The 27,107-nt window shown below is 44.9% G+C and overlaps 3 protein-coding genes across 8 annotated transcripts in view; 2 read left to right on the top strand and 1 right to left on the bottom strand.

Annotated features, from left to right (window-relative positions):
• Positions 1-6,985, top strand: part of LOC143126090 (ATP-binding cassette sub-family C member 8-like) — a 31,840-nt gene extending 24,855 nt beyond the window's left edge. The window contains exons 24-37 of the mRNA XM_076288006.1: positions 66-232; positions 768-837; positions 1,422-1,579; positions 1,905-1,997; positions 2,183-2,285; positions 2,492-2,605; positions 2,780-2,900; positions 3,166-3,296; positions 3,996-4,074; positions 4,260-4,368; positions 4,831-4,934; positions 5,478-5,611; positions 6,684-6,746; positions 6,848-6,985. Of these exons, the coding sequence (XP_076144121.1) occupies positions 66-232; positions 768-837; positions 1,422-1,579; positions 1,905-1,997; positions 2,183-2,285; positions 2,492-2,605; positions 2,780-2,900; positions 3,166-3,296; positions 3,996-4,074; positions 4,260-4,368; positions 4,831-4,934; positions 5,478-5,611; positions 6,684-6,746; positions 6,848-6,985 (1,584 nt within the window). The remainder of the gene's footprint in view (positions 1-65; positions 233-767; positions 838-1,421; positions 1,580-1,904; positions 1,998-2,182; positions 2,286-2,491; positions 2,606-2,779; positions 2,901-3,165; positions 3,297-3,995; positions 4,075-4,259; positions 4,369-4,830; positions 4,935-5,477; positions 5,612-6,683; positions 6,747-6,847) is intronic.
• Positions 6,986-7,697: 712 nt separating this feature from the next.
• Positions 7,698-9,024, top strand: LOC143126180 (ATP-sensitive inward rectifier potassium channel 11-like). Its single transcript, XM_076288093.1, has one exon. The coding sequence runs from the start codon at positions 7,782-7,784 to the stop codon at positions 8,916-8,918; it is 1,137 nt and encodes a 378-aa protein (XP_076144208.1). The 5' UTR covers positions 7,698-7,781; the 3' UTR covers positions 8,919-9,024.
• Positions 9,025-9,372: 348 nt separating this feature from the next.
• The window catches only part of LOC143125518 (MOB kinase activator 2-like), a 45,398-nt gene continuing 27,663 nt past the window's right edge, over positions 9,373-27,107 (bottom strand). For 5 of the 6 annotated variants that reach the window (XM_076287066.1, XM_076287067.1, XM_076287065.1 and 2 more), the window contains 4 exons: positions 17,476-17,636; positions 16,507-16,600; positions 12,843-12,967; positions 9,373-11,277 (listed from right to left, as the gene is read on the bottom strand). In XM_076287066.1, the coding sequence (XP_076143181.1) occupies positions 11,009-11,277; positions 12,843-12,967; positions 16,507-16,600; positions 17,476-17,636 (649 nt within the window). In that variant the 3' untranslated portion in view covers positions 9,373-11,008. Of the gene's footprint in view, positions 11,278-12,842; positions 12,968-16,506; positions 16,601-17,475; positions 17,637-24,221; positions 25,558-27,107 lie in introns of those variants that run through there. The other variant, XM_076287062.1, reaches the window with a different exon arrangement.

Genomic DNA, 27,107 nt, shown 5'->3' with positions numbered 1-27,107 from the left:
AACAAACAAACCAACAAACCAATAGTCTAATCATGTTCCTGACTCGGAGATGTCTTTCCCTGCAGGCCTGCGTCTTCACTCACTCACCCTACCTGCTGGTGTTCTGCGTCCTCTGCTGTCTGGGTATCGTCCTCTGTCTGGTCACCTCGGTGGCCGTCGAGTGGACAGGACTGCGCGCTGCCACGGAGCTGCATGGCAACCTGCTGAAAATCATCATTCTGGCCCCCATGAGGTAGGCCAGTGTATGACCAGAGCAGGGCGGGGCGTGGGTGGGGTGGGGGTGGGGAGGTTGGCTGTCTCCTCTACCTGGGGAGGTCATATAGATCAGTAAAGAGAATTACAGGCCAAGCTCAGAGGTAAACATCTATATTCTGTGTCAGAAAGTGAAGAGATTAGCACTTAGATGTAGTAGTCAGTGATGTATTTGGCACTATGGCAGCAGTGCTCTCCCTTGCACTGCATTTCTCTTAACTCAGCGAGCAGAGGAGAGGAGAGCAGTGTTGTCTCTGGGCTTCACAGCCCCACCATCTGCTTTTTAGGGTAATGGACTGGACAAGGGCTGTGTCCTGGGAGGCTGTACCCACTGGTCAGATAATGAACTCCATTTATTGTGCTTCTCTGGCAAAGTCAAGGCCATTTGGCTCAAGCTGTTTATGCTGTCCTGTGATGTTTTCTTCACCAGCTGAGGTTGAGGGTGGAGGGATACCAGAATATTGACAAATCCATGACTGCAATCATTCTGTGTCTGTGATCTGTTTATTTAACAGGCTTTTTGAGACGACTCCCCTGGGTAACATATTAAACAGGTTCTCTGCTGATACCAACACTATTGACCAGGTAAACAGTTTTTTAATGGAGCTGAGCACACCACCATTCACATATCAGGCACTGAATGGAACATTCAGCTCAATCTAAACACACATGCTCTGATATTATAGTGTCCCAGCAAGAAGTATACAACACATGATCTCACATGCCACCTCCACACTAAAGGTGATGATATGTGGGCCAACTTTTTATGCCTCTGCGCTGGCGATTGTATTATGTTTTCGGGTTGTCTGTATGTCTGTCCATCCCGATCTTCTGAACACAATATCTCAAGAAGGCCTCAAGGCACGTGCTTCAAATTTGGTATGAATGTTTACTGGGACTCTATATGCTATGTATTAGATGCCTCGCCACACAAATGTTTGTCAACCAGAAACCAGTGTTGCTGGGCAGTAACATGATATGTTTTTAATGTTATGATTGGTTGATCACAAGTTGCATGCTAATGATTCAAGTTCTTCAGATAATTTTTCATTAGTAGAAAGTCATTGGTCAGTTACATGGCTGGGCTGCATTGCCCAAAACATTGCTCTGTGTATCAACACCATCAGTTTGGGCGATGCAGACTGTTGTTTTTGGTGTGTGTTCTGCAGCACATCCCCACCACCCTGGAGTGTCTGAGCCGATCAACGCTGCTCTGTGTGTCTGCGTTCGGGGTCATCGCCTACATCACTCCGGTCTTCCTCATCACTCTCGCCCCCCTTGGCATCGTCTGTTACTTCATACAGAAGTACTTCCGGGTCGCCTCCAGGTCAGTGCCACTCTAGTCACACAAGAAACTTCTCAGTTTATTCATTCCTCAATCAATCAATCAATCAATCAATCAAGCAATCAGTCAATCAATCAAGTCAATCAAATCAATCTATAAATTAATGAATCAATCAATCAATCAAGCCAATAACCTATAGCATCCCACTTGACTTCATCTATACTGTACGCCTATAATGTTGTCAAAAGGAATGCACACCCCCATTTTATATTGGTTACCCATGTGGGTTAGAAAGCTACAGTATGTTCTTCAGACAGACTTTAAGAATACGTGTCAGTGCTAATGTATCAGCATTGCCTGTGTGTAGGGATCTTCAGCAGCTGGAGGATACCACCCAGACCCCTCTGCTCTCCCACTACAGTGAGACTGTGGAGGGACTCACCACCATCCGCGCCTACAGGTGACACTACCACACACCTGCCAGCAGAGCAATGGAGGCTACAGCTGGAGTTGGAGCTTTGTGGAGATTGGAGAATAATCAGAATGTTTATAAAATATTTTTGAAAATGTACAGAATAAATAAAGAAACTGAAAATGAATGAACTGAAAATAACATTTCCCATGTTATTATTTATTGTACTATAGGTATGAACAAAGATTCAAGAAGAAACTCCTGGAATATGCAGATGCAAACAACATCGCCTCCCTCTTCCTGACCACAGCCAATCGCTGGCTAGAAGTTCGCATGGTAATACATCTGTCATTTCATTTTTTTTTTGTCTTTTATGAATAGCTGATTTATAATAATTTCGTAATAGTGATATTCAAGTTTGTTTTATAATATATTGAAATGATGACTCTTATTCTTTTAAATAATTCATCATTCAGCAGTGTGTTGGCAAATGTTAGGAGTCATTTATTTTGCACTGAAACCCCTGTGTGTCCTCTGTATAGGAATATATTGGGGCTTTCGTTGTTCTGATTGCTGCGGTGGCATCCATTAGTAACTCCCTACATAGCCAGCTCTCAGCAGGGCAAGTTGGGCTAGCCCTGACATATGCACTCATGGTACAGTATGTCTCTAACTCAATGTCAATTCATGTCATTATATTATATATTATATTAATCTACATGATTGTGTAATCTAAACAGTTACACCAGGCATTTTATAGTACTCATGTGTGAAAGCCTTGTGATAAGCCAATGGCATGTGATAACTTAAGCCACTGTTTATACCTGTAGGTGTCCAATTACCTGAACTGGATGGTGCGTAACTTGGCAGACATGGAGGTGCAGCTGGGCTGTGTGAAGAGGATCAGCAGCCTCCTGCAGACGGACCCAGAGCCCAACCAGGGGCTCATGAGTGAGTTACAGAGCAGACAGTAGCTGTGCTTACTGACAGTGAACAAGAGTTCTGTAAAGTTCTAGAAGTGATGCTGTGTCAATGAAGTGGTGGTGGTGGAGTGTTTTAAGAGCCTGCTAAACAATGTGCCATCTCTCATAATTGTAACAGTACTTCACTGAATTTCCTTTTGTGTTTTTTGTGTCTTTTGTGTGTGTGTGCGTGCGTGCGTGCGTGTGTGTGTTTGGGGGCGGTGTTTGTGTGTGTGTGTGTGTGTGTCTCACAGCACCAGCACAAGTACCAGCCAAGTGGCCGCAGCGCGGTGAGATCAACATCGAGAACCTGAGTGTGCGTTACGCCAGTGGACTAAAGCCAGCCCTGAAGCATGTCAACACTCACATCCGACCTGGTCAGAAGGTAGCAGACAGAGGTTCATCCTTATCATGCAAAACACCGGTGAAAATATGGTCACCTTATTGTAGGAGTGACATTACTGTACAAATGTCAAGAATTGGTATTTACCCCTTGTTGTCACTTTCAATGTACAGGGTACCCCTTTCAGTGTAATGTTTTAAATGTGCAGGGCATTCCAGTAGACCTTCATGGAACCCTGTTCATTAGAAAATGATGCTCAAGTGGGTACCCAGTATGTTAAAAGATGATGAAAAGGGTCAATTCATGACCTGCTCCACCACTTTACAAGTTACACAGTGCAACAGCACTTCATGACCCGCTTCACCACATTACAAGTTACACAGTGCAACAGCACTTCATGACCCGCTTCACCACTTTACAAGTTACACAGTGCAACAGCACTTCATGACCCGCTTCACCACATTACAAGTTACACAGTGCAACAGCACTTCATGACCTGCTCCACCACTTTACAAGTTACACAGTGCAACAGCACTTCATGACCCACTCCAACACTTTACAAGTTACACAGTGCAGGCATTCTGAGTGGCAATGACAGAGACTCAATTCTCCCTACAAGTCAGTGTACCAAATGTGTTCACAGTGAGTTTGAAACCATAACTTTAAGGTACAAAACTACATTGTGTTGCTTTACTTTAAACGTTTGATGCGGTACGTGACAGACTAAACGTGCCTCCGTAGGTTGGGATCTGTGGCAGAACAGGAAGTGGAAAGTCCTCTTTCTCCCTGGCTCTGTTCAGAATGGTGGACACGTTTGAAGGTTTGTATTGCTTCACTGGACACCAACTGGACTATCAGGGACTTTCATGCTTTTACAGTAAAATTAATAAAAATGTTTGGGCGTATTAGAGAGAAAGACAAAAGACAGAGAGATGGAGAATTAGTCTCACGTTTTCTGTTTGGTTGGTGAATTTTTAATCCAGGTGTTTTTCATATCTTCCTTAGGACAAATTATAGTAGATGGGATCAACATAGCTAAGCTCCCACTCCAGATTCTAAGGTCACGCTTTTCAATCATTCTGCAGGATCCTTTCATGTTCAGCGGGACCATTCGGTGAGCATTTGGAAGTCATTAATCCCTGTTGTGTGCCCCGGCTCTACTCCAAGCTAAAATACAATAAACAGCTATGTTAACTGCCATGGCCATTCTGTCATCACTGTGCAGGGTAGGAAATCCCTCTCTGGTGTGAGATTAGAATAGGCCTCCTGACATAACAGGGACAATAAAGACATGAACACTCTGAGAATTTTCCAGTAGATCATAACATACTGCCTGTCGTCTATAGCATTCAGTAAGCTATTTATGTTAGCCATATACCCATAAATATTTAATTTCACTACTGCGTCCTAAAAATATAACCTGAAAAGAATCTATGCTACACCTTCATACTTTGTAACCCATGGATAACATACAGGCTAATTCACACATTTTGATGCACTGTTGTCACCTAATTGATTTTGTTCATGTGTTTCTCTCTCTCTAACCATCCTCACATCCCCTCTGTCTGCTCTGTAGGTTTAACTTAGACCCTGAGAGGAAGGCCTCAGACAGGATGTTGTGGGAGGCTCTGGAGATCGCCCAGCTCATGCCAGTGGTCAAGGGTCTGCCTGGTGGCCTTGGTAAGACAAACGTGATGACCAATAAGATACATTTACATAATATTAAAAAATGACTGCATAAAAATATACTTCAGTAGCATTAGTATCCATGGGCTATTTTAATACACTACTATGTTACAGATTGTTCCCTAGGCCTGAGTGGGTTTCAAATCCTCACTCTTTCAGAGCCTTTAGTAAATGTCCTAATGTCATAGAGGAGGATGTTGTGAACTGATAAGACTAAACAGGCTGATTCACTCTTGTCATTGAGAGCCATTTTATAGTAAAAGAATAGCCTTAAGTAGAGTTGCCACAGAGATTTCATAGTCTGTGTGGAGTGGTTTGTTAGAGCTAGGAGTTATTACAGAACATTAGGTTACAGAACATCACTGCTGGCTGATCTGACAAGGTGGCATTCTTCTACATGACTAACCTTCAATACACACTGTGCTTCTACCATCTCCTTAAAAAGTTGTATTTGATAAAAGTTAGATGACACTTTCACTCTGGCTATGTGCTTTTTGTACAGTAGTTTTTGTCAACACCTCTTCTCTCGTGTTGTAGATTCGATGGTAACAGAAGGGGGAGAAAACTTTAGCCAAGGTCAGCGTCAGCTGTTCTGTCTTGCGAGAGCATTTGTGCGAAAGAGTAGCATCTTGATCATGGACGAGGCCACTGCTTCAATAGACATGGCCACGGTAAGATGCATTTCAATATTACATGAACACATTATATGAACAGCCACATCTGCTGGTGTCAATATGTTAGAGCATTACGTAATTATTACATACACAACCCCAAATCAGACAAAGTTGGGACGTTGTATAAAGTTGGGACGTTGTGTAAAGTGTGAATAAAACAGAATGGAATAATCTGCAAATCTCATAAACGTATATTTTGCCACAAAAAGACACAGACAACATCAAATGTTGAAAATGACTAATTTCACTATTTCATGGAAAATATATGTTCATTTTGAATTTGATACAGCAACATGTTTCAAAACAAGTTGGGGCAGGGGCACCAAAAAAAGAGCTGGAGGCAGAGTCTCTCAGGAGTAAAGATGTGGAGGTGTTCATCACTCTGTGAAACCTGTGGGGACAAGGGATGAAATAATGTCATATTAATGCTTCTTAACATTAAATTGTGAAATATTTGGGGAGTTCATCATCTACAGTAGGCTCTACATAATATTATTAGAATATTCAGAAAACCCAAAGAAATCTTTGCAAACAAGGGATAGAACCTGTTTCTTTATTGAAAATCATTGTATGGGCTCACACTTCTGATAACCATTGTCTATGAGCACAGTTTGACACTCAATTCAGAAATGCTAGTGTACACTTTACTTTTTTACTTTTTAACAGCCAAACTTGTATTTAGACATGATACAGAAATACCACCGTCTTATCTGAGACTGAGCTTGTTTATAATGGACTGAGGTAACATGAAAAAAGGTCCTGTGATTAGACCAAGCAAAATGTGCAGTTCTTTTTGGAAATCATGGACTCATCCTTTTTGCTGCTAAATATGGGTTTACGAGTTTTTATTTGCATTTTACATAACGTCTGAACTTTTTCTGATTTGGGGTTATATATATAGTAAACCATGGTCAATTTAACCATTGCCTCTATGAATTTCACCTTCTATTGCATTAGCTAAGAGTAAGACAATGAAATGACAGACTGTAGGAGGTCAGCATTGTGGACAGGGCTTCAGCACAGCCTTATGTCAATCAGCTAATTATAGACCTTATCTCTGCTTCAACAGGAAAGCATTCTGCAAAAAGTTGTCATGACGGCCTTTGCAGATAGGACTGTCGTCACCATAGCGGTAAGTAACATTTGCTCTACGCTGTATTACTCTCTATTGCAACATTTTGTTATCAGTATTCTATTCACGATACATAAACTGAAATCTTTGTGTGTTTTCAGCATCGCGTCAATACCATACTGAATTCTGATGTGGTGATTGTGATGAAGCGTGGAGTCATTGTGGAATATGACGAGCCAGGAGTACTTTTGGAACAATCAGACAGTGTGTTTGCGTCTTTTGTGAGAGCTGACAAATGATGGATATCAGACAGTGTGTTTGCGTCTTTTGTGAGAGCTGACAAATGATGGATTGACTGAGAAGAGAACTTTTTTTAAGATAACATTTGTTTGTATATTTGTTGATAATTTGTATATTGTTGGCAATAAAACATATTTTGTCTTTATACAATAAAGTTGTTGTTAATGCCCAGAGGAAATAGACTTTGGACTGGAAAATCAGGTAGAATAGCCTATACATTTACAGCTCAGTTAAGTTGTATATTAGTAGATTCCCAGACTCCAGGACAGGTGGTCTGACATGTCATGAGTCTGTTTTTGGGACAACTATTAAATAAACTAAGTACTGCACCTGTAATGTGTGGTCACTTTCACGTCACACGCGTCTTCTAATAAAAGTGAGGAAGCCGAGATTGTTGGATAGGATTGGGGTCACTCAGCACCTCAGCTGCCTCGGATCACCAGCTCAGCTGATATGCGACTAGACATGCTAGGCAGGGCAAAGTAAATTGCACCGACCAACTGCATGAAGACTCTTTAAGGCGAGACACACTCGCAGGAGTCACTCTCCATGGGAATAGTACGGACAAAAAATATTGGAGTGGATTTCTATCCACTCATGTGCCGAGGTAGAATCACATAGGCTTATAGTTTTAGTTGGCATGACCACACTTTTCTGAGTCAGCGGCTACTTGGATGAACAAGTTCGTGAAAGAGTTATCCAGAGTTGGAGACGCGCATCGCGAGCTTTATGAAGCCGAACTATCTACCCTGCGCAAACTGCATTAAACGTTTCTGCCTCCTGTAAGTTATCATCATGTTGTCAAGAAAGGCTCTTATTGCGGACGATTTTGTCTTGACTCGATTGGCAGAGGACGTCTTTCAGACAAGGTTTGAAACGAAGCAAAGGAAAGCCAGATTCGTTGACAAGAATGGGACTTGCAATGTTGCTCACACGAATATAAGAGAACAAGGACGCTTTTTGCTGGACGTCTTTACTACTTTAGTCGACCTAAAATGGTTACATACTCTTTTGATATTTACCATGTCATTTCTGTGCAGTTGGTTACTGTTTGGTATGATTTGGTGGCTAATTGCTTTTGCACATGGAGACTTGGACCAGAAAGGAGACGATTTTATTCCGTGCGTCACGAGCATTAATTCTTTTGCCTCTGCTTTTCTGTTCTCAATAGAAGTGCAAGTTACTATCGGTTTTGGCGGGCGCATGATCACCGAGGAGTGCATCTCTGCCATTGCAGTGCTAATTATCCAGAATATAGTGGGTTTGGTGGTTAATGCTATTATGTTGGGCTGCATTTTCATGAAGACCGCACAAGCCAACAGGCGAGCGGAGACGCTCATTTTCAGCAAACATGCGGTCATAGCAATCAGGAATAATAAACTATGCTTCATGGTTCGCGTTGGAGACCTGCGGAAAAGCATGATCATCAGTGCATCTGTCAAGATGCAAGTAATAAGAAAAAACACCACACCAGAGGGAGAAATAATTCCTCTCAATCAAATAGACATTGAGTTAGATAACTGTGCTAATGGTATCTTCCTCGTTTCCCCTCTAATCATCACTCATGTGATTGACAAAAACAGTCCTCTGTATGATTTGTCAGAATCCGACCTGGAAGACGTGGACTTAGAGGTTGTTGTGCTTTTAGAGGGAGTGGTTGAAACCACTGGTATCACAACCCAAGCAAGAACATCTTATCTGTCAGATGAGATTTACTGGGGACAGAGATTCGTCTCAATTGTGACCGAAGAGGAGGGAGTATATGCAGTGGATTACTCCAAATTTGGCAACACGGTGAAGGTGCCCACGCCGAGTTGCAGCGCCAGGAAAATAGACGAAGGGGGAGTTTCCTTCCGTCTCAAAAGGGGGGAGACATTGCGGAATACTATCAGACGTAGACCTCCCGGTGTTGCCCGGGAGACCATGAACTAACCAGGACTTTTGAGGATCAGCGACGAATGAAAGGTTTTTGTGCCAAGGCAGAACCCAGTCTCTTCCAATTGGTGGCCTATTTGTTGCATGACAAATGTTTCCCCATTACGTTTTTTTCGCAAGTAGGCCTACTTGCACTGATGATCAGGGACAGTATATGAAGTGTACCGTATGTAGACCTATGGAAACCATGCACAGGGAGATGCTCATGTTTACAGATTTAGGAGTGAAACCCAATGTAATACAGCTGATTGCGTGTCTGATTTCTTTGTTTTCTCTTCCAATTTTTTGTTGTTGTAAAAGTTAACAACTTTCATCTGTTGATTTACTTTGTAAGGAAACACTAATGATCAGTTAGGGTACTATAATTATAAAGTAAAAAAAATAGTTGGAAGTTGGAGTACCCCTATGTTCACAATGTCAATCTCCTCCTTATAAGAACCACACATTTGCAACATTTTTAAATATTTTATTAGGTTATAATTCGCAGAGCTTAAAATATTAAATTGCTTTTAACTTAGGCATTATTAAAATACATACAAATGAAAGCCAGAACTGAAGACCCTGCAAATGTCAAACTAAAACACTTTAAAAATAAATAAAACTGGGGGAAAGGGTGCTTATCTTTATAACACAAACCAACTCGCCAACCAGAATCCAGTTTGTGACGCTTTGTACAGTGATGCAGGGTAAACCTCAATCCTCTCTGTTTTGGGGATATTACACTTCCATACAATTAGTTCTGTGAAGACATGATTTAGATCTATTTATATCTATTATTTTAAATTTAACATGTTTGTTTTTTTCATGATCGAGAGGTAAAACCATGTTTTAACTCCAATCATGAGAGAATGTCTGCATTCTCCTGCATTCACAATGCGCCACCATCCCCAGTGTCCACAGACAGGATATTGCATCAGAGGAAGGGCTTCTGGGCTTGACAGATTCCCTTCGACCCCACTGTGACCAGGGCTCTTCTCTCTTCTAACATTCTAATCTGCAGACATATACCAATGTCATTGTCATTGTGCCTGGCCACTCCAGTGGGGTTTCAGGATGCCCTCGTGTGCCATCTTGGGTCAGACAGCCCTACAGACAAACACTGGTCAAAGTCCCACAGCCTAAGAGCATAGCGCAGTGCAGCGCTCCAATCTTCCCCCAGAGGTCCAGCGCAAGCTGGGCAGAGGGCTGTCCACGTGGGAGGGGGTGCACTGGAGGGTGGGGTGCGGTGCGGTGGACATTGGTCGCTGGCACGGCCTTAAGAGTGACAAGGGCCTCATGGGACCCCAGAGTTGCTCACATGCCTTAAAGAGGAAAGGAAGTCTAGCGCACACACACACGCACACTCATCACACACACACACACACACACACACACACACACACACACTTCCATTGTCCCAAAAAAACAAAATGAAAACCAAAACGAGGAATGGGGGAGAGAGTGAAAGAATCGTTGCTCCAGTCAGGAGCGTCAGTAGAGATGGGTGCAGTTGGCATCGTGCCACCCCCCCCCCCCCCCAATCCTGGCACCCGTGCCGAGATATATAACGCCGCCATGGCAGAACCAAAACACCACACTGTCAAGTCTCGCAATCTAACATTACACGACAGAACAACAGAAGAGGCAGTGCCACCACCCCAACAGGAGGGGAGAAACGTAGAACAGATGCCCTCAGAATGGGAAAAGGAAAGAGAAGATCAGGAGGTGAGAGGAGGGAGAGGGAGAGGGAGGGGAACAAAGATATCCAAACATAAATAAATAAAAGTGGGAGAGAGTCTAGGATGGCCTGCAGTTTTGACCTGGCTGGGTGGGTCAGTAGGTGGGAGGGCCTCTGTGGTGGGGCAGTGGGGGTGGCCAGGTGGGCGGGCTGGTAAAGTGGGTGAAAAAGCTCACAGCGTTTCCTGCTGCCCGGCCAGTCCCGTCTGCTGGCAGGGTCCTAAAGATAGCAAATGAGTCGGAGAGTGGAAGGTCTCTTGAGTCCCCCTCTTGGCCGCGAGCAAGTCTCGGGGCTGGGGGTGCGCTCTGGCCTTCCTCCTCCGGGGTCCTCCTCCTCCTGCGGCTCGGCAGGCGTGCGCCGGGGGCCCGGTTCATCTCTCGGTGACGTGGTTCTGTGCGGGGGGGAGCGGCGTGCAGAGGACCTCGGACAAGTCGTCCATGATGGAGGTCTCCTTGGGGTCCACCAGGTTGAATTCCCTTATAAATACAATAAAATGTGTGTAAAGTGTGTTCAAGTGTCCGTGCAGGTCCATGGCCACCGACTCCCTGTAGTGGGACCAGTAGATGTGAGCCAGCACGTGGAAGAGATACCGACAGATCTTCTTCACCAGCGTCTCAAAGGCATTGGGGAACTCTTTACCTGTGGGAGGCAAATTAAATAGCTTGGATTAATACATTTCACAGTAAAAACTGTACTTTCAAAACTGGTAGTGCCTTTCCACAAAGTGAAGTTGCTAGAGTTTGCCACTAGAGGGCCTGAGAGATTACGGGCCCTATCATGACATTCTAAAGTGCATCGTCACTCGTCAAAAGTCTATTCAAATTTAGTAGGATGTCCAGTTCACATTGGGAGGGTTTTCGTTCTCAAAAGTGGAGCGCATGGCGTAACAAGGTGTTCCTAGGTCTTTTAATCAGTCATATGGGTGTGTTTGGGGCGTAACATCATTTTAAACCAATGAGAATGACATCTGTCATTCCCTTTAACGGCGCAACGCGCGATATGTCAAATAAATGCATCGGTATTTTGGCATTCAACGGCGCATTTGAAGGAGGCTGCTTGCGAGACCGTATGGAATAGTCATTCTTAAACCATGCTTTACTAAAACCTAGCATAGCCTTCACGCATTTGCACTCGTCTATTATTTGAACTCATTGGCAAAGTGAAACTAACTTCACCAAGGAGTCAGTCAACGACAAGACAGTTATATGCAGTTACTTTCACTATTGACTGACAATGGGTTACCATCGAAAACATAGGCTGGAAAAAGCAACACTTACCCTAATGTTGCTCAAATGACTGAATAAAACAACATTTATCCTGCAGAGGAGTTGCTTATATCTCGTGACAGTGCGTCTTCAGCTGTGCTCCATACGTGTCTCTCGCCTCTCCCCTAATCACTTTTAACCGTCATTACCAATTTGCAAATGATGGTGAATAACTACTCATCATGAGATGTACAGTATTTCGTAATATCTTTATTCTAATTATGTTTACCATTGTAATCGTGCAATTTGTAATGCTTTGCATGGACGTGCGCTGGTGTGCATTCATGAATGATAGAAGGATGGTGCGTGCACCTGCCAATATGACTGTTGACATGCGCTCTTAAAATAGCATATGAACAACTCGCCATTGACTTCTGACCAGGTTTAGGTGGTGTATGATAGCGATTTTTAGACAATGCGCCAGGTCCCTCCCTAGGTTGTTAATTGCCACACCCCTGGGCGCAATGCTTAAAAAATAAAGGTGCAAAATAACGAATTCAACTTCGCGCCAGTGAATAACGAACTTTACGCCATGCGCTGGTGACCGAAAATACAGCCCTACATGTAATAGTATTTTCCGACAACCTGGGTAATTTTTAAATCCTGTGAGTAATGTTAACTCCAATGTGCTGCACATACAAAAAATAGGCAGGAAGAGATCTCCAATCCCTTGTGTTTCCAACATCATCATACAGACAATTAATTCACACAGTATGAAATATTGTCAGTTGCTACAGAACTCCATTTGTCCTCTGTATTGACGTTACATAAGGATGCCATCATTTTCAAACCCTATTAATTATTATTTTGTCTGGAATTGTTACTTATGAATTAAGTCATATTGCTTGCATTTTAGACTTGAATCATTGCTTACATCACTGAATGTCCATTGCCATTGCTGGATTGGCACACTAGGTGGCAGTGTGCACCAACACTCACCATATTTTGTTGGGAAGATGTCTTCGTCTGTGACCAGTTTTTGTACCAGGCTCATGACAAAGTCTACATACTGCGGCGCTGTGCATTTCGTCTTCTTCCCCTTCTCATCATACCAGTAGTATACCCTGAAAAACAAACATTTACATTGCATGTAGTCATTTACAAGACATTTTTATCCACACCAATTTACAGTGAAGGGGAGATGCTGTATACATGTTTGTGTACACTAGGTATAAATAAACACAAGGGCACACTGTAGACTGTTGACACTTGTTTAACTAACGACACAGAAATATAAATGTACAGGAAGAAATGTGGTTAAGTGAAAACAGAATTAGCCTTAAAATGCAGACACACACACACAGACACAAAAGTAGTCTGCACCACTTTGTGCATTCTTTTGAGCATGGGTTATTTGCAGTCCAGGTCTAGGCCTTGAATTACGTTGTTAGCATTTCTCCAGACAGGTAAGCCACACTCTGTCAGGGTGCTCAAATGGCAGCAGTGCTGGGAGATCTTCTCCAGCTCCACCACTGTTTGGACTGGCCCCTCTTAAAAAGCTACAAGAAGCTGCAAAGTGCCAGAAAGAGCTCTGGATTCTTGCTTCTGTTCCAAACAAGACAGGGGTGGGGGGGCACGAGAAGGAACACCTGTCTATGGAGTATGGACACGCTCGCCCCCTTTCTTACTCTTCTCGTTATGGAAATTCCATGTTAAAAGGGGATCTTGTAGACACAGTGGGGAAACGCACTAAAAATACACGTCCACAACAAATAAGTGGCTGGGCTGATGGCGAGGAGATGGAAACACCCATTTGATTAGAGGCTCCAGCCCGGCCCGAGGACTGTTCCCGTAAGTGCTTGCGGGCAGGCCGATAGCATCGCGCTGATCTGGGCAGTGCCAAGTCCGACTCAGTCTATTAGCAAGATCGGCCTACAGGGGCCCAAATACACATACCCCACCACTCAAACAGATTCTGCTGAGTCTACTCCGACAGGCTTAGGAAAATAATTTTCCGCACCATATATATTCTAGAAAACAATACAATTGAGCGTACATCAGAAACGATTACCTAATGAACCACTGACTTTTACAAGTCAAAGACCATTTATCTCCAGCTTTCTTCATGTGTGGTAACCATATGGTCTTCATAAAACAGAGTGCTCTTGACACAATGGCTGCTTTCACCTCAGGTCTAGACGTCATCCATTGACGTCTCTACGTCTCGGAGACCAGGAGCGGGCAGCAGCAGGTAAGGAGCCCTGGGGCAGGAGCAGTGCCCTGTACCCCGCCTCTGCAACAGCGCGAGCACATCTGGCTCTCCTAAATATAGCCCCGGCTATCCCATCAGCCTCAGCAAGCAGCTGAGCACTTCCCGAACAGACCGCCTTTCACAGCGCCGATCTGCGAAGGGGAACATTCCTTAGCTGTTGGGTAAGGGGGTGGCTTGCGTGCGTGCGTGCGTGTGTGTGTGTATGTATGTGTGTGTGTGTGTGTGTGTGTGCGTGTGTGTGTGTGTGTGTGCGCGCTTGGCTTGGAGAACAGCAGCAGTGGAGGCAGCAGAAGGAGATAAAGACCCTGCTGGAAAACACAGGATGGAAAGGTGCTCCACCTGTGTGGCCTGGCAGCGTGCCCAACGGGCACAGCCTCGAGAAGAGGGCATGGCACAGCAACGCACCGCACGGCATCACCCTGCCCTCAAGTGTAAGCCAGTTTCCTACTATTCTTAATCCTGGAGTCTTACATTTAATGTTTAGTTTTCTTTGTCCAGGGAGGGATCTTAGTGGTCAGCATGAGGTAGATTTAGAACAAGTAATCTATTTGCTCACACACACACACACACACACACACACACACACACACACACACACACACACACATACACACACATACACACACACACACACACACACATGAATACTCTTTTTGTTTTTTTCTAATGATCTGAGTAGATGAGTGACAAGACTGTGTGGGTGATTAGGATGAGACAGGGCAGAGATATCCATCAGTGCTGGGCAGGGTCCTAATCCTGCTCCTGAGTGATGGGTCGTCAGGGGAGGTGCTCACTGACCGCCACATTCTCAGACGGTGGCTCACGTTCTCAGACTAAAAACCTCCCCACCCTGCACAGCGCATATCCCCCGACCGATCACATGTCGGTATCGCAACCTGCTGTTAGCCGATTGGTGGACGTGAGCAGTGGGGTCATTTGGTGGGTTCATCCAGGGCATTGTGAAGCACGTCAGGACAAACAGTTGCGGTCTGGAGGAAATTGCTGTGTTGATAAATGTCATCTGGCAGATTTCTGCATAGCTCATGTTTTAATGCTGCAATCATGTTTGTGAAGTAGCAATGGGAAGAAGTGCTTTTAATGAGGGAAAACATAAAGCCACAATAAAACTGTTTTTGATAAGACATTAGTAGCTTGACTACTATTCTTAAGACAACCAGGTGAGTTGGGAAATATTGTGGGCGGCTCATTAGGTACAAGGACTCCCACTTTAAAAAAAAAAAAAAATCTGCTGCCAAGTGAACATTTAAGATAAGGGAAAGGTGTGTAGGATCTCACTATCAAGTGTGTAATCTATGTTTTTCTTTAGCACACTGACAGCATGTTCATCTTAGCCGTCATAGCTGGAATTCCTCATGGTGGTGAGAAGATTAGGACAGTTTGTCTTTGAGGAGGGTGGACAGCTCTTCTGTCTATAGGACAGACTGATGCCTGGGAGGAACCACTGGGCGAGTGTGCTCCAACCTGTCAGGCCAGTTGAGAAAACAGTTGAGCTTTTTGTAGTGAACCATTTTCCCCCAGGCTACAGTCCACTTGCAAGGTCCTTTTATTTGCGGTGTCAAGTCACATATATATTTAGCTGTCAGAAAGTGGCTCATGACAGAACAAAGGCATCCCAGAGACTGAGAAGTTGGAGTAGATTCAAAAACTTTATGAGAGATATTACAAAATACCACCCCCCCCCCCATCCCCCGCCTTTTGGCCTCCCAGTAAGAAATTACAGGGTGGCCTGTTCAAGAACACTCAGGACCGGTTTCTTACACGTGGATTCAGCCTAGTGCTGGACTAAGAGCTCTTTTTCAGTCGAGATCTTCGCTGAAGGTCTCTTTTAGTGTAGGACCAGGCTTAATCCTTTATGTCCGGCCCCAAACTGGCCCTATAGCCAGTGGTCGCAACCACACTTATATATTTAAGCAGATTTTCCCAGACTACAGCAACTCTTCCATCCTTGGACACTGTGCACACTTACCACCATCAGCAGGAGGACCCACCATCAGACCATCTGCACATTTCCTGTCACCTCTGTGCTTGCAGGAAATATTTCAGGAAATGGCTAATTGTGCTGACCCGCTGACCCCAGCACGTCCCGTGGGAGCCCCTTCTTATCTAGACCCCTAATCTCTCTTAGCAGAACAAGGGCAAGAACACCGAGTTCCACGCTCCCTCATCGAGGTCAGTCGGACGGATACACAAGCGAGTCCCTGTTCACCCCCCGCCGAGTCTCATCTCAGACTGTCACCCAGAGCAGGGCAGCAGGGTGTTCTGTTGCCTGCTCTGCATGGCTCAGGAGGATGGAGGGATGAATAATGAATCGGTACACGGAAGAGGAGAGGAAGAGAAAGAGAAAGAGAACGAGAGAGGAGTGCTACTTACGTATTGCAGGCCGTCATGGCTTGACAGGTGTCCCCCGTGCAGAACTCTGAGATGGTGCTGTACTGGAGGTTAATGAGATTGAAGAAAGTTGTGGCTGTTTGAAAAAAAAAAACGAAGAAGAAAGAAGAGAAAGAGAGAAGAGAACTTTACTTTCTACTCCTCAGGAAATGGGACGGTGCCCCTTTTCACCATGGTTTTTATCAGGGCTTTTCAACTGCACTATCTGTTTCCATTAATGCAAATTAGGGGGATAAGAGTTCTGGAAAGGAACTTCACTGCACACAGTAGCCATGACCTCGTCCATCAGGTCAGACTGGTGGTCATTAAGCATTTCAATGATATTTTAGCCATACTATATACATCAGCGTATCAACTGCATTACCATAACACACCTTTAATTATATACGCTCTATTTGCTACACTGGATTTAGTGGCGTTTATGTAACTTGTGCAATTACTAAGCTGAAAAGTATGAGATGATTTTATCCCAGTGATGGCATACCATGCCCAACTCACAACCCTTTACCCATATACAGTAACACATTTTGTTCATGTTGTTATAACATGAGAACATCTTAGAAAAACAGCTAAACAGCAAAAATAACCTGCACAATACCATTCCACCATGTTTTTCTTGGATGTTCTCCCTACGATAACATCTGGGGGAATGTAAGCAATGCTCTTTGGAATTCTAATCTTAGCTGGTCTTTATCGCTCTATTATGCAAGTCTGAGACGTTTTCGACATCGCCCTGCAAAAAATTCCAAAACTTTAAAAGACCTTTCCAAAACTATCCAGGGAACTGCAGACAAAACAAAAAATCCCTCTTCGACATTCCCACGCCTCACTCATTCAACTTACCCATAACAAACCTCTGAGGGGAAATGAAAATGATAAAAAAAAGAAAATGGTGGTGTATGTGTGTGTGATGATTTCACTGTGTTCTAGGCAGTAGGTATGGGTACATACTGTTGCTGGCTAGCCATTCATTGAGATCGATCTCCCTCGGCAACACGACCAGCTCCTTGAGGTCGAAGTCGACGACCCGCACTTTGGTGTACTCGACCTCCAGGTACTGCTTCTTCTCCTCGGTGGGCGGCTTCTTTCCATTGGGCTTTCCTTTGGACTTCCTGTCGGCAGAGAGGAACAGAGAGGGACACATGTGGTCAGTACGAGGCCTCGGACACAGGGCAGGGCCACAGAGGCCAGTGGAGCATGGCACACAAACTGTGGGGGGCTGGGGGCAGTCGAAAGCCTAAAGGGGGCTTATGCAACGCTACGGCCCACATGTGGAGTCCTGACGCAGGCAGAGCAGGGCAGTGCAGCTCATGGGCCTCAGAGTTCCTCAGAGCCAGCAGTCTGGAAAAGTGAGGCGATTTTCCACTGCGGGGCCTCGGACCGCTAACCTTGCCCTGTCATTAAGCCAACGAGACCACGGCCTTTGTGGCTTCGACTTCCAGATCTATTTTTAGCCTCCCACCCGCCCCCAAGCGTCGTGTTACAACCAAGCACACCCTCAGCGCTCCACCGCTCCCCTCCACCGCACCACACCCCGGCTCTCAAACATAAAACCCACCACGGCGTAACTGGAAAAACGGAGGCCCTTTGATGCACGTCACAGAGCACGGCTACAGGAAATGTGCTGCAGGGAACGCAGCTTTCTACACCAGCTAGCGGAACCTGCCTGGCATCACACTAATGAGAGGAAGCACAGCCAGCACAACCATACATGTCACGGCCTGGGCCTACGTCAGAAAGTCATATAATGGACCGATGTCCAAGATCTATCCAATCAGGCGCAGACATGAAATACCTGAGAAAGGTGAGAAGATACACATGAATAGAAAACTTGAGAACACAACACACACACACACACACACACACACATACAGTACACACACACACACACACACACACACTCTTTCTACCTCCCACTGGTTCAACTGATCCCTATCACAGAGTAGGAGCTCTCAGACATCAGGTTGTATTAATAAAGTCAATGACCTCTTTCACTGGAAAGAAAAACTGCAATTGATTCCCACACTGGCAGCGGATGAGGCTTTTTTTGTGGGGTGGGGTGGGGTGGGGTGGGGTGGGGGCTGAGAGAGCATGCTGCTGCCCAACAACAACAAGCAGCGGTCTGCTGACGTACCAGTGGACCTGGCGGTATAAAGCCCCGTCTGTCCGTTGTGTGGACGGGCGGACGGGTAGACGGGCGGTCGGGGGCCGGGCCTTTAAACAGCTGTGCCAGTGTTGTTCTGCTGCAGGGCCCACACTCCTGCCGGCCCTCCGCACACACAGGCTGGCCTTGTTGCGCCAAGGCTCCAGTGCAGTCTTCTGCTGCCGCCGCTGCTGTGTGTGTGTGTGTGTGTGTGTGTGTGTGTGTGTGTGTGTGTGTGTACACTGCCAGAGGCAAGGCCCACTAAATACATACAGTTTCACACACACACAAACACACACCCCTCTCCTGCTTATCCCCACCCTGACCACTAACCTAGATATACAAGCCACAGTCAACACGGACCCCTCCATCAGCCCCTACAGCCGCACTCTCACAGCCAGAAGCAACAAGTTTTGCCAGGAGCTTTCGCTAAGGCCACTTTGTCAGTTTTGGCCTCTCCCCATCTCTGCCCCCCCTCACCCCCACTCCCTCCCTCCAGCTAGCTCTTCTCCAGTGGGCAGGGTGGGTCATCATTGCTGAAGCCTCAAAGCCTCCCAGCCCAGCTGTACATCTTGCATTCAGGGAGCCGTTTCAGCCTAGAAGTCAATCCTAGAAGTCAGAAACAGCGGACAGCATTGAGAGCGGATCCAAGGAATGCAGCTTGTGTCGAATCTAATTGGGCTTGGTCCACTTAAGTATATAAGTATATATACTTTTTTGATCCCGTGAGGGAAATTTGGTCTCTGCATTTAACCCAATCGGTGAATTAGTGAAACACAAACAGCACACAGTGAACACACAGTGAGGTGAAGCACACACTAATCCCGGCGCAGTGAGCTGCCTGCTACAATGGCGGCGCTCGGGGAGCAGTGAGGGGTTAGGTGCCTTGCTCAAGGGCACTTCAGCCGCGGCCCACTGGTCGGGGCTCGAACCGGCAACCCTCCGGTTACAAGTCCAGAGTGCTAACCAGTGGGCCACGGCTGCCACTTGACAAAAACCTCTCGATCCCCCCTCTCTCTCTCCTCGCATCCCGTGGAGTCCGCTGGCACTGGACTGGCCCAAAGCAGAGCCAGGTTGTCTGAGGACAGGGCAGACGGCCGGCGGAGGATGATGATTCCAGTTATGAGGCTTTTTTTGTCAACCCGATTTCCGGCCCCAGCGCTCCACGCCCTCTGTGGAAACACAATGGAAGCCCCCCTGCAGCGTGCTCTTGGCTTAGTCCAACCACACTCTCCTCCGCTCTGCTCATTCAGACAGACTGCTCCCAATTCCTGGAAGGCCACTGCCACCGAGACCAGGAAACGGCCATGTCCCTCTCAACCTTAACTGTGGAAACACTAGACCCTTTCATGCAGAATACACAATGTACAGCAAAGCTATCTTTATTGTTTCGGTCCTCTCTTATAAATCCATTTGGCTCCTCTTTCTGTACTGTACCTAATCTCCTACGCACACATTTGGCTTGGAGGATAGAAAAGTACAAAAGAGTTAAAATATTCAGGCTAAGAAGTCATGAGTCAGTCTACTTCTAGAGGGCACACTAACAGAGGATATGAATGCTAAGCTTGGGTATGCGGACAAGGAAATGCTGATGGCCTGCTGCTTCAAACTAAAAGACTAAATGATTAACAGAGAAGACCGTAGGACCTAAGCCTCCACTCCAAACGTCCCTGAGGCAGAGGTACACACAGGGAGGTAACTGAGGAGAAAGTGAGGAGTGGAGTGGGGCCGGTGTCGGTCTGTGGCCCTGCTGAGGTCATGACCCCTAGGGGACAGCTGCCAGCCCAGCTGGCGGAGCGGAGAAAGTGAGATTGGACGGAGTCAGCTGCGGCCCATGAGATAGAGTGGCCACACCAGGCCAGGACAGACCAGCACTAAAGTGCCCGAGATTGACTGAGCATCACAGCTGAGAGCTCCCAGCATGAAACGGACCAGCAGACCAAGAACACGTTCTCCAATAATCAGAGCCAGGGCATGCAGAAAAGGCTCACTCCACGTTGTCTGTTACTGGTCCATATGGTTTGTGTCACTATGATAACTCAGCTTGTGGCGTGGATATTAAGAGGAATGCTGTGCTACCTTTGGACTGATATGCATAATTAATTGATAACAAATGACAATAAAGTCAGCATTATACATTAAATCTCTGATAAGAGTGTTCTTACCAAGAGTGCTGGCAGAATGTCCGGTATGAGAGTACATTTGCAATGTCTTCATGTGATTTTTCACATTCAGATTAAGTATTGTACACATAGGCAAAGGTTGCTTGCATTCCATTGAGATTAAGGAGGGTTCTTTCATGCCTGTTCAATCCTGCCCATGTTTCTGCGATATACACGGAGGAATCCATTTCCTCTGACTCATCAAAGAGTGTCAAAACAAAGCTTAACAGAATCATGGATGGACAAAATATTTTCCCTTTTATCTCCAACAATTTTCAACAAATGGTTTAACTAGAACTGAAAACATTCCTTGCCTTCTGGTAAAGTAAAGTACAGCACATCACGTCAAAGAATTGTTGGCTTCTTCTAAGTGGCTCAGAGTAATCTAAGAACAGAGTGGCTCAAGAACAAACTGGACATGTTAATCATTAACAAAGGGTTTATTTCAATAATGCATTTCTGGACTTATCGTGCATTATTAATGTGCATCCCCATAACCTTGATGACCCAGGCTTCCTGGGCTCAAAGCTGCTTTTGGCTCTGGGCCACACACACACACAAACACACACACACACACACACACTGGTGTCCTGGTCTGGGTGCATACAATACCTTTTAAGGGTAATCATTAGTGAGAAAGGGCGGGGTGCACAACACAAGACTGTTGGCAGAAGGGGAAGTTTTCTTTTCCTTAAAATAAACTAATGATTCAAGAATGTCTGCAGTCTTTCAGGAAATAACAATGATACCAAACAATGGGGGAATTCAGTCAAAGTCACATTAGGCAAGAGGAGTCATTCTCCTCCAGAATATACTGACTGATGAAAATCTACAGCAATTTAAGCTTGATGGAAAGTGGTCGAGTACAATACGCTTTGAATGGCCATTGTTGCCGAAACGCCGATAAGACGGCAAAGGCTGCCAAGAACGGAGATCGGCCTGTAAGAGCCCAGATGACCTCCAGGACACCCGTGTGCCCATTAACAGTCCACCACGAGAAACCCCACTCCCAACGCAAGCAGCAGTGTAATGAGAGGAGCCTCACCTTCCAGCCAGACACCCTCTCTCAACTCCCCACTTACCCCACTCCTCTCGGCTGGACCAGAACACTGGACATGCAGAAAGAACAGCGTTCTATCTTTGGTTACACAAGTAGCAGAGTGAGAAGTCTTAGCGAGCCAAAGCCTGGGCAGAGAATGGACACTTGATCGATATGGCTATGGGGTGATACAGGTGATAACAGCAACAATAATAACAGGGCAGAGTCCCACCAGCCCATCCTCTCATTTAAGAAGAGGAAATGACCTGTGCACCTCTGGTATCTGGGAGCCTTCCATTCCACAGCAGACAGCCAGAGGTAGACTGTGAGGTGCAAGTATGTGGGAAAGAGGAACTCTTAATGCTTTGCACAACCCTTTGGAGTCGGAAACCTCCCAATAATAAATGTCAGATGAGGGAGGTTTCAAGGTTTGAAAAAAAAAAAAAAAAAAAAAGAAACACACTCCCTGAAAAGCAGAACAGCGTTGCATGATCACACATATAAGCCGATGCAGGCATACGGGACACGTTAACGGGATGATTCCCGGCATAACAGCATACAGCTCCATGGAAATCTGGGGGATGGCTTTTAGCGCCAGCAACCAAAATCCAAACGAGCAAAGCAACATTCCGCTGGCTCTGCTGACGCATGTTCTTACTTTAGAAGTCAAAAGGCAAAGATCAAATAAATTCCTCTATTTATTGATGCATTATATAACCTCCCTACTTGCTGAAAAAGTGGGAAAATGGAACACGCTTAGCTGGCCTGAGACCATCTAGCTCCAGGGCATGACTCAGTGAGGGCCCATCTCACTGAGTAACACTAGGGTTGAATACAATTAAACTGGAGAAGACAGCTGGGATGACACAAGGAGACAAAACACTGGGAGATAAAAAATATATATATATTTTAAATATATATACACTGCGAATTAGTAAAAACAACTTGCATCAGTACTTCACATGTGCTTAGGGAAGGTGTTCAGTGCTTTTGTGGCAGAGCTCCTTTTGACTGTTTTTTAACCTGCTGAGGGTCTATCCCTTCAGAATGTAAACTATTTAAACAAGCCAGACAGAAGAGAACACTGTCCTGTGACACACTTTGGATGCTTTGGATTATCCCTGACTGCAGGGGTGGGAAAGGAAGACGTGCGAGTGCTTTTCCATGGAACAGGGAAATTAAAGCCATTACAAACACCAGACATGGGGATTTCCGACTGAAATGAATAATAACTGTCAAACTGTGATGAAATGAGGCCAAGGTAATGATTAATCACTTACACTCATAAAGGTGGCGCAGTCAGCCAGACTAGGTCAAAACCATCAGTGGGAATGGTACACATGTTTATTAAGCCCAAAACCAGAGATAAGAAGGGGGAGAAAAACAAAACCTTGCCATCAGGCCATGGAGGCATCAGCTAAACACTGACAAAATCCCTGAGACTTCATTTTGTTCATCCTCCTGGCCATGGCTGGTTGGTGCCGTGCTCACTCAAGGGCACTGAAACTGCTATTTAGATGCCTATTTTAGATGTTTAAAAAAATCAGCCCTCTCTCTGGAAAGCCACAGACTGAACCACCATGCCAGCAGAGGCAAGGCCAACACCGCTGTACTGCTAAACACTGAGCAAACAACAAATGATGAAACTTTTTAATTTACTATTGTCTAGCATACATATATTAATTTAATATTATGTGCAATCACATGAAAGCCTAATTTTGAACACTGACTGCATAACCACACACAAAAAAACTCCTATCCTAGACTACACAATTTCAGCAATTTGCGTATCTGCTGAGATGCTGTACTTCCTAGAGATCAACTGCTTAACCCTGCAAAATACCAGAGGCAGGTGGTCCTGGGACAGGTATCCGACAGCCTGTAATTTCCCTTTACAGGCACCAAACCATGCAATGAAAACATAAAACACCAGAGTATAACAAAACAGAAAATGAAGAGAAAGTAGACAGCTCATTCACACACATACCACGCAGATAGGTTTAACGGAGTCCACGTTCCTATTTGACTGTGTCAAGCTATAGCCAATTAAAATTCAGTTTGACGGCCAACGCAATTTTCCACCTCTGGGTGTACAGGTCATTATACGAAAATGTTAACTTGAGCTACACGCACATAGTTATCACAGCAGACAGCACTTTCATAAATTCTCAAATACAAGTTCATGAAATCAGTTTACCATTGCGAAAAGCTCAAGGACTGATGTGAAAGCGTCTAGATCTACATTTTCCCCACCGGCGAATTTGTTGTGTTCGTCTTATAAACGATGCTATTGGTCTAGGCTACATAATTTCTAACTGGTTACAATCATAGTTACAAAACAGTCGAAAGTAACTTGCCTCAATACTTTACCAACTGCCTGCAGGACCATTTTACAACTTAATCCACTTTTGGAGGTCCTCTGCGAATGGAGAGACGAGCTGTCTCCAGGGATGGTGAACTGATCTCCAACCATTTCTCCACTTCAAAGATTTCTTTGGACTGAACTTCTCTGCTGCGATACAGAACTAGCATGGGTTCAGCATTCACATCTCCACTAAAAGTAAACTTCAGCCGGAGTCTTGTTACTTACCCTCCTGTTGCTCTCTCAGCCTATCGGCAGCATCCGAGGCGGAGCCGAGCGCCAGCAGGCAGCAGAACTTTACTCCAGGGTGCGATTTCGCACACGAGCGTCACGAAACACAGATACGACCCAGTGTTTATATTTTAACCACCGGCTATTTTCGAGCCGACATTGATGAATTTTACCACACAAAAAACGGCTTTAGTATATTGAATATGACGTTTACAGGAGTGCACGAGACACGAGTACATTTATCAGCAAATATGAAATGCACATCCTCTACCATAGGGTCACATTATCTGCAACTCATGGGTTTTAAATGTTCACTTCAATGTGATAGTAAGGTTTATCACTTCTGAGAAATAAACCCCGTTCATATATGGCCCCCTTTTCCTCTTAAGCAGAGATTACCACAGGGAAAAGCAAATATTTAGCACGTTGTCATTCTCTTCATAATATTTACATGTTCCTGTAGCCTTCACTTAAAAGGCTGAATTGCACATCTGTTTTCAATGGATGTTCATCAGTTCCTGTATTAAGTCTCATTGGAGAAACAAATCACCATTTGAAATATTACAGAAATCGACAGGGCATCTATGCAGCATCTCATGATGGTATGGTATACAACGTTTTTTTTTTTTTTTTTCCATATATAAACACACAACACTGTTGTGAACATGAGTCTCGTTTTCCTGGTGAACAATAGCTTGGAATTCCCCTTCAGTGCTGAAAGACAAGTGCAAACTTGACTTCGGAAGGAGCGGGAGATTTGTTGCACATCTGAGCACAATGCCTGGAGAGGCGAATAGCTGAACAGCCTTTGGCTTTATCAGAGAACCTGTGGAAGTGAGAACCAAGGTCCTGGAGACCTGACTGATAAGACAGACGCTCCGAAACACTAGGCAAAACATTTCATCACAAAAGTATTCCAATCTTTACATTCTATTTTACCCCGTCATGGACATTTTGTCAAATTTCTGACAGTACAATCACAGTATGTCCCTGAATGCATGGAAAGCTTCCTGGGACCATTTAAACGTACAAAAAGGCCCTATGTGTGACATAATGACGCCGAGAGCAAACCTGGGTGGTATGTTTCTACTTATTGTGCCAAAAAACTGTGACTATAGCAGAATGACATCTAAGTGATCATTCTTCTCAGTTTAAGCTATTTTGGGTCATTTTAAAACTCAAACACAGCTGTTTGAACTGCTTCTATAAATACCCTAAACCATAAGAGTCATGATTCACAGGTTTTCATATAGATGTGATAAAAACAGAATCAGCATAGAGACATCACACTTGAAACTTCTGGAGTAGGGTGGAGGTGATAATACAACACTCATCGTTAATCAAGCACGATCACTGTGGTGACGTTACTGATGATCAAAAGTCTAAAGTTAGCAGCCTGTATGCCCAAAGTGTAGATCTTTGGGCATACAGGCTGATAACTTTAGACTTTATAGCGACACCATAACCACCAGGACAGCCTCCGTGAGCACTTCACTTGAGTTCTCAAGAAGGCACCTTCTTCCTTCAGTGTTTCGTAGAATTCGGCTCACACACACCTCCATTCATGATGTGTTCTCATGATGGGTTCCCATGAAGTTAAGAAGCCATTGCTTCCTCTTTGTTGCTCATAACCAACATAACCAAACATAACCAGAAAAATTAAAAAAAGATGAAAGACAGTTGTTTCCGGTGTGGGATTTCTTAATAAACAGGCTAGTGTTGCTCTAATGTGGTTCAGAAGTAGTCACAAGATATTGTATTCATACCAACTGACTAAGTTTCAAGCCTAATGTATTCTTATGTATATCTATACTTTGGTTTAGCCTAATGACTTGCTTTAAAAATTAAATTAGGAAATGGCAGTATGGATGATCCTCTCCCAACCTTTACAAAAAGCTACTCTATCTAGTGATTGTGCGATCATGGTGAAGTGAACCTGAAAGAACTGACAGTGAAGAGTCAGTTGTCTGGAAAAAATAACTATGTTTACAGAGAAAGGGTGGAGGTGTTAGCTGAAGAAATATGGAGGAACAAGGGGATGAAAATAGCTGCAGGTCTGTCACCAGGCCCAGAGAGCTGGCACTGGTGTTTTCACAGGAGCCAGACCCACAGGCTGGAGACGTGAGGGAGAACAGAGGCAGCTTTCATGACCGCACAGGTGAAAAAAGGGGAAAAAACAGGGCCTTGCGTCACCACGGCTGTGACGACATAGGCGTGAAAGGTCTAAAAACGGCAGTGAGCTATACTCGTTACCCTTCCTCAGCTTTGGCTTGTTATAGAAAAAAAAAAAAAATACCAGCTTCCAATTAAACAGAGGCTGCCATGCCACCACACCCATGTGCCCGCAGCAGCAGCAGCAGCGGCAACAGGACAATGCCCAGTTTGTTCAGCATAGCTGCAGGTCAGTGGGCAGCACCATCACCTCTGACGTGAGTGGAGGGTGGAGGAGAGCCAACAAATTGACTTGAGAAGTCCTTCAACGAGACATGAAAGGAACGTGAATAAATAGTGGTGGGTTTGCTACGCTTACCTGGTGACCATATGGTGAGCAGTATAGGCTAATAGTAAAGTAGAACTCAAATACAGCATGATGGATAACCATTGTAAAATACACAGTGATGATCAGTCCTTCCTTTTCTATCTAAA

The sequence above is a fragment of the Alosa pseudoharengus genome, unplaced genomic scaffold (assembly GCF_046254945.1).
Source record: "Alosa pseudoharengus isolate Yale_2024_CS ecotype anadromous, Long Island Sound unplaced genomic scaffold, YU_APseudo_1.1 YU_APseudo_1.1_scf_16, whole genome shotgun sequence".
Lineage (NCBI taxonomy): Eukaryota > Metazoa > Chordata > Actinopteri > Clupeiformes > Clupeidae > Alosa > Alosa pseudoharengus.
The sequence above is the reverse complement of the archived record's forward strand: the minus strand, read 5'-3'. Positions and strand labels throughout refer to the sequence as shown.

Excerpts from the sequence above, each read along its gene's own strand:
- LOC143126180 (XM_076288093.1), top strand. The coding sequence starts at position 7,782 with ATGTTGTCAAGAAAGGCTCTTATTGCGGACGATTTTGTCTTGACTCGA.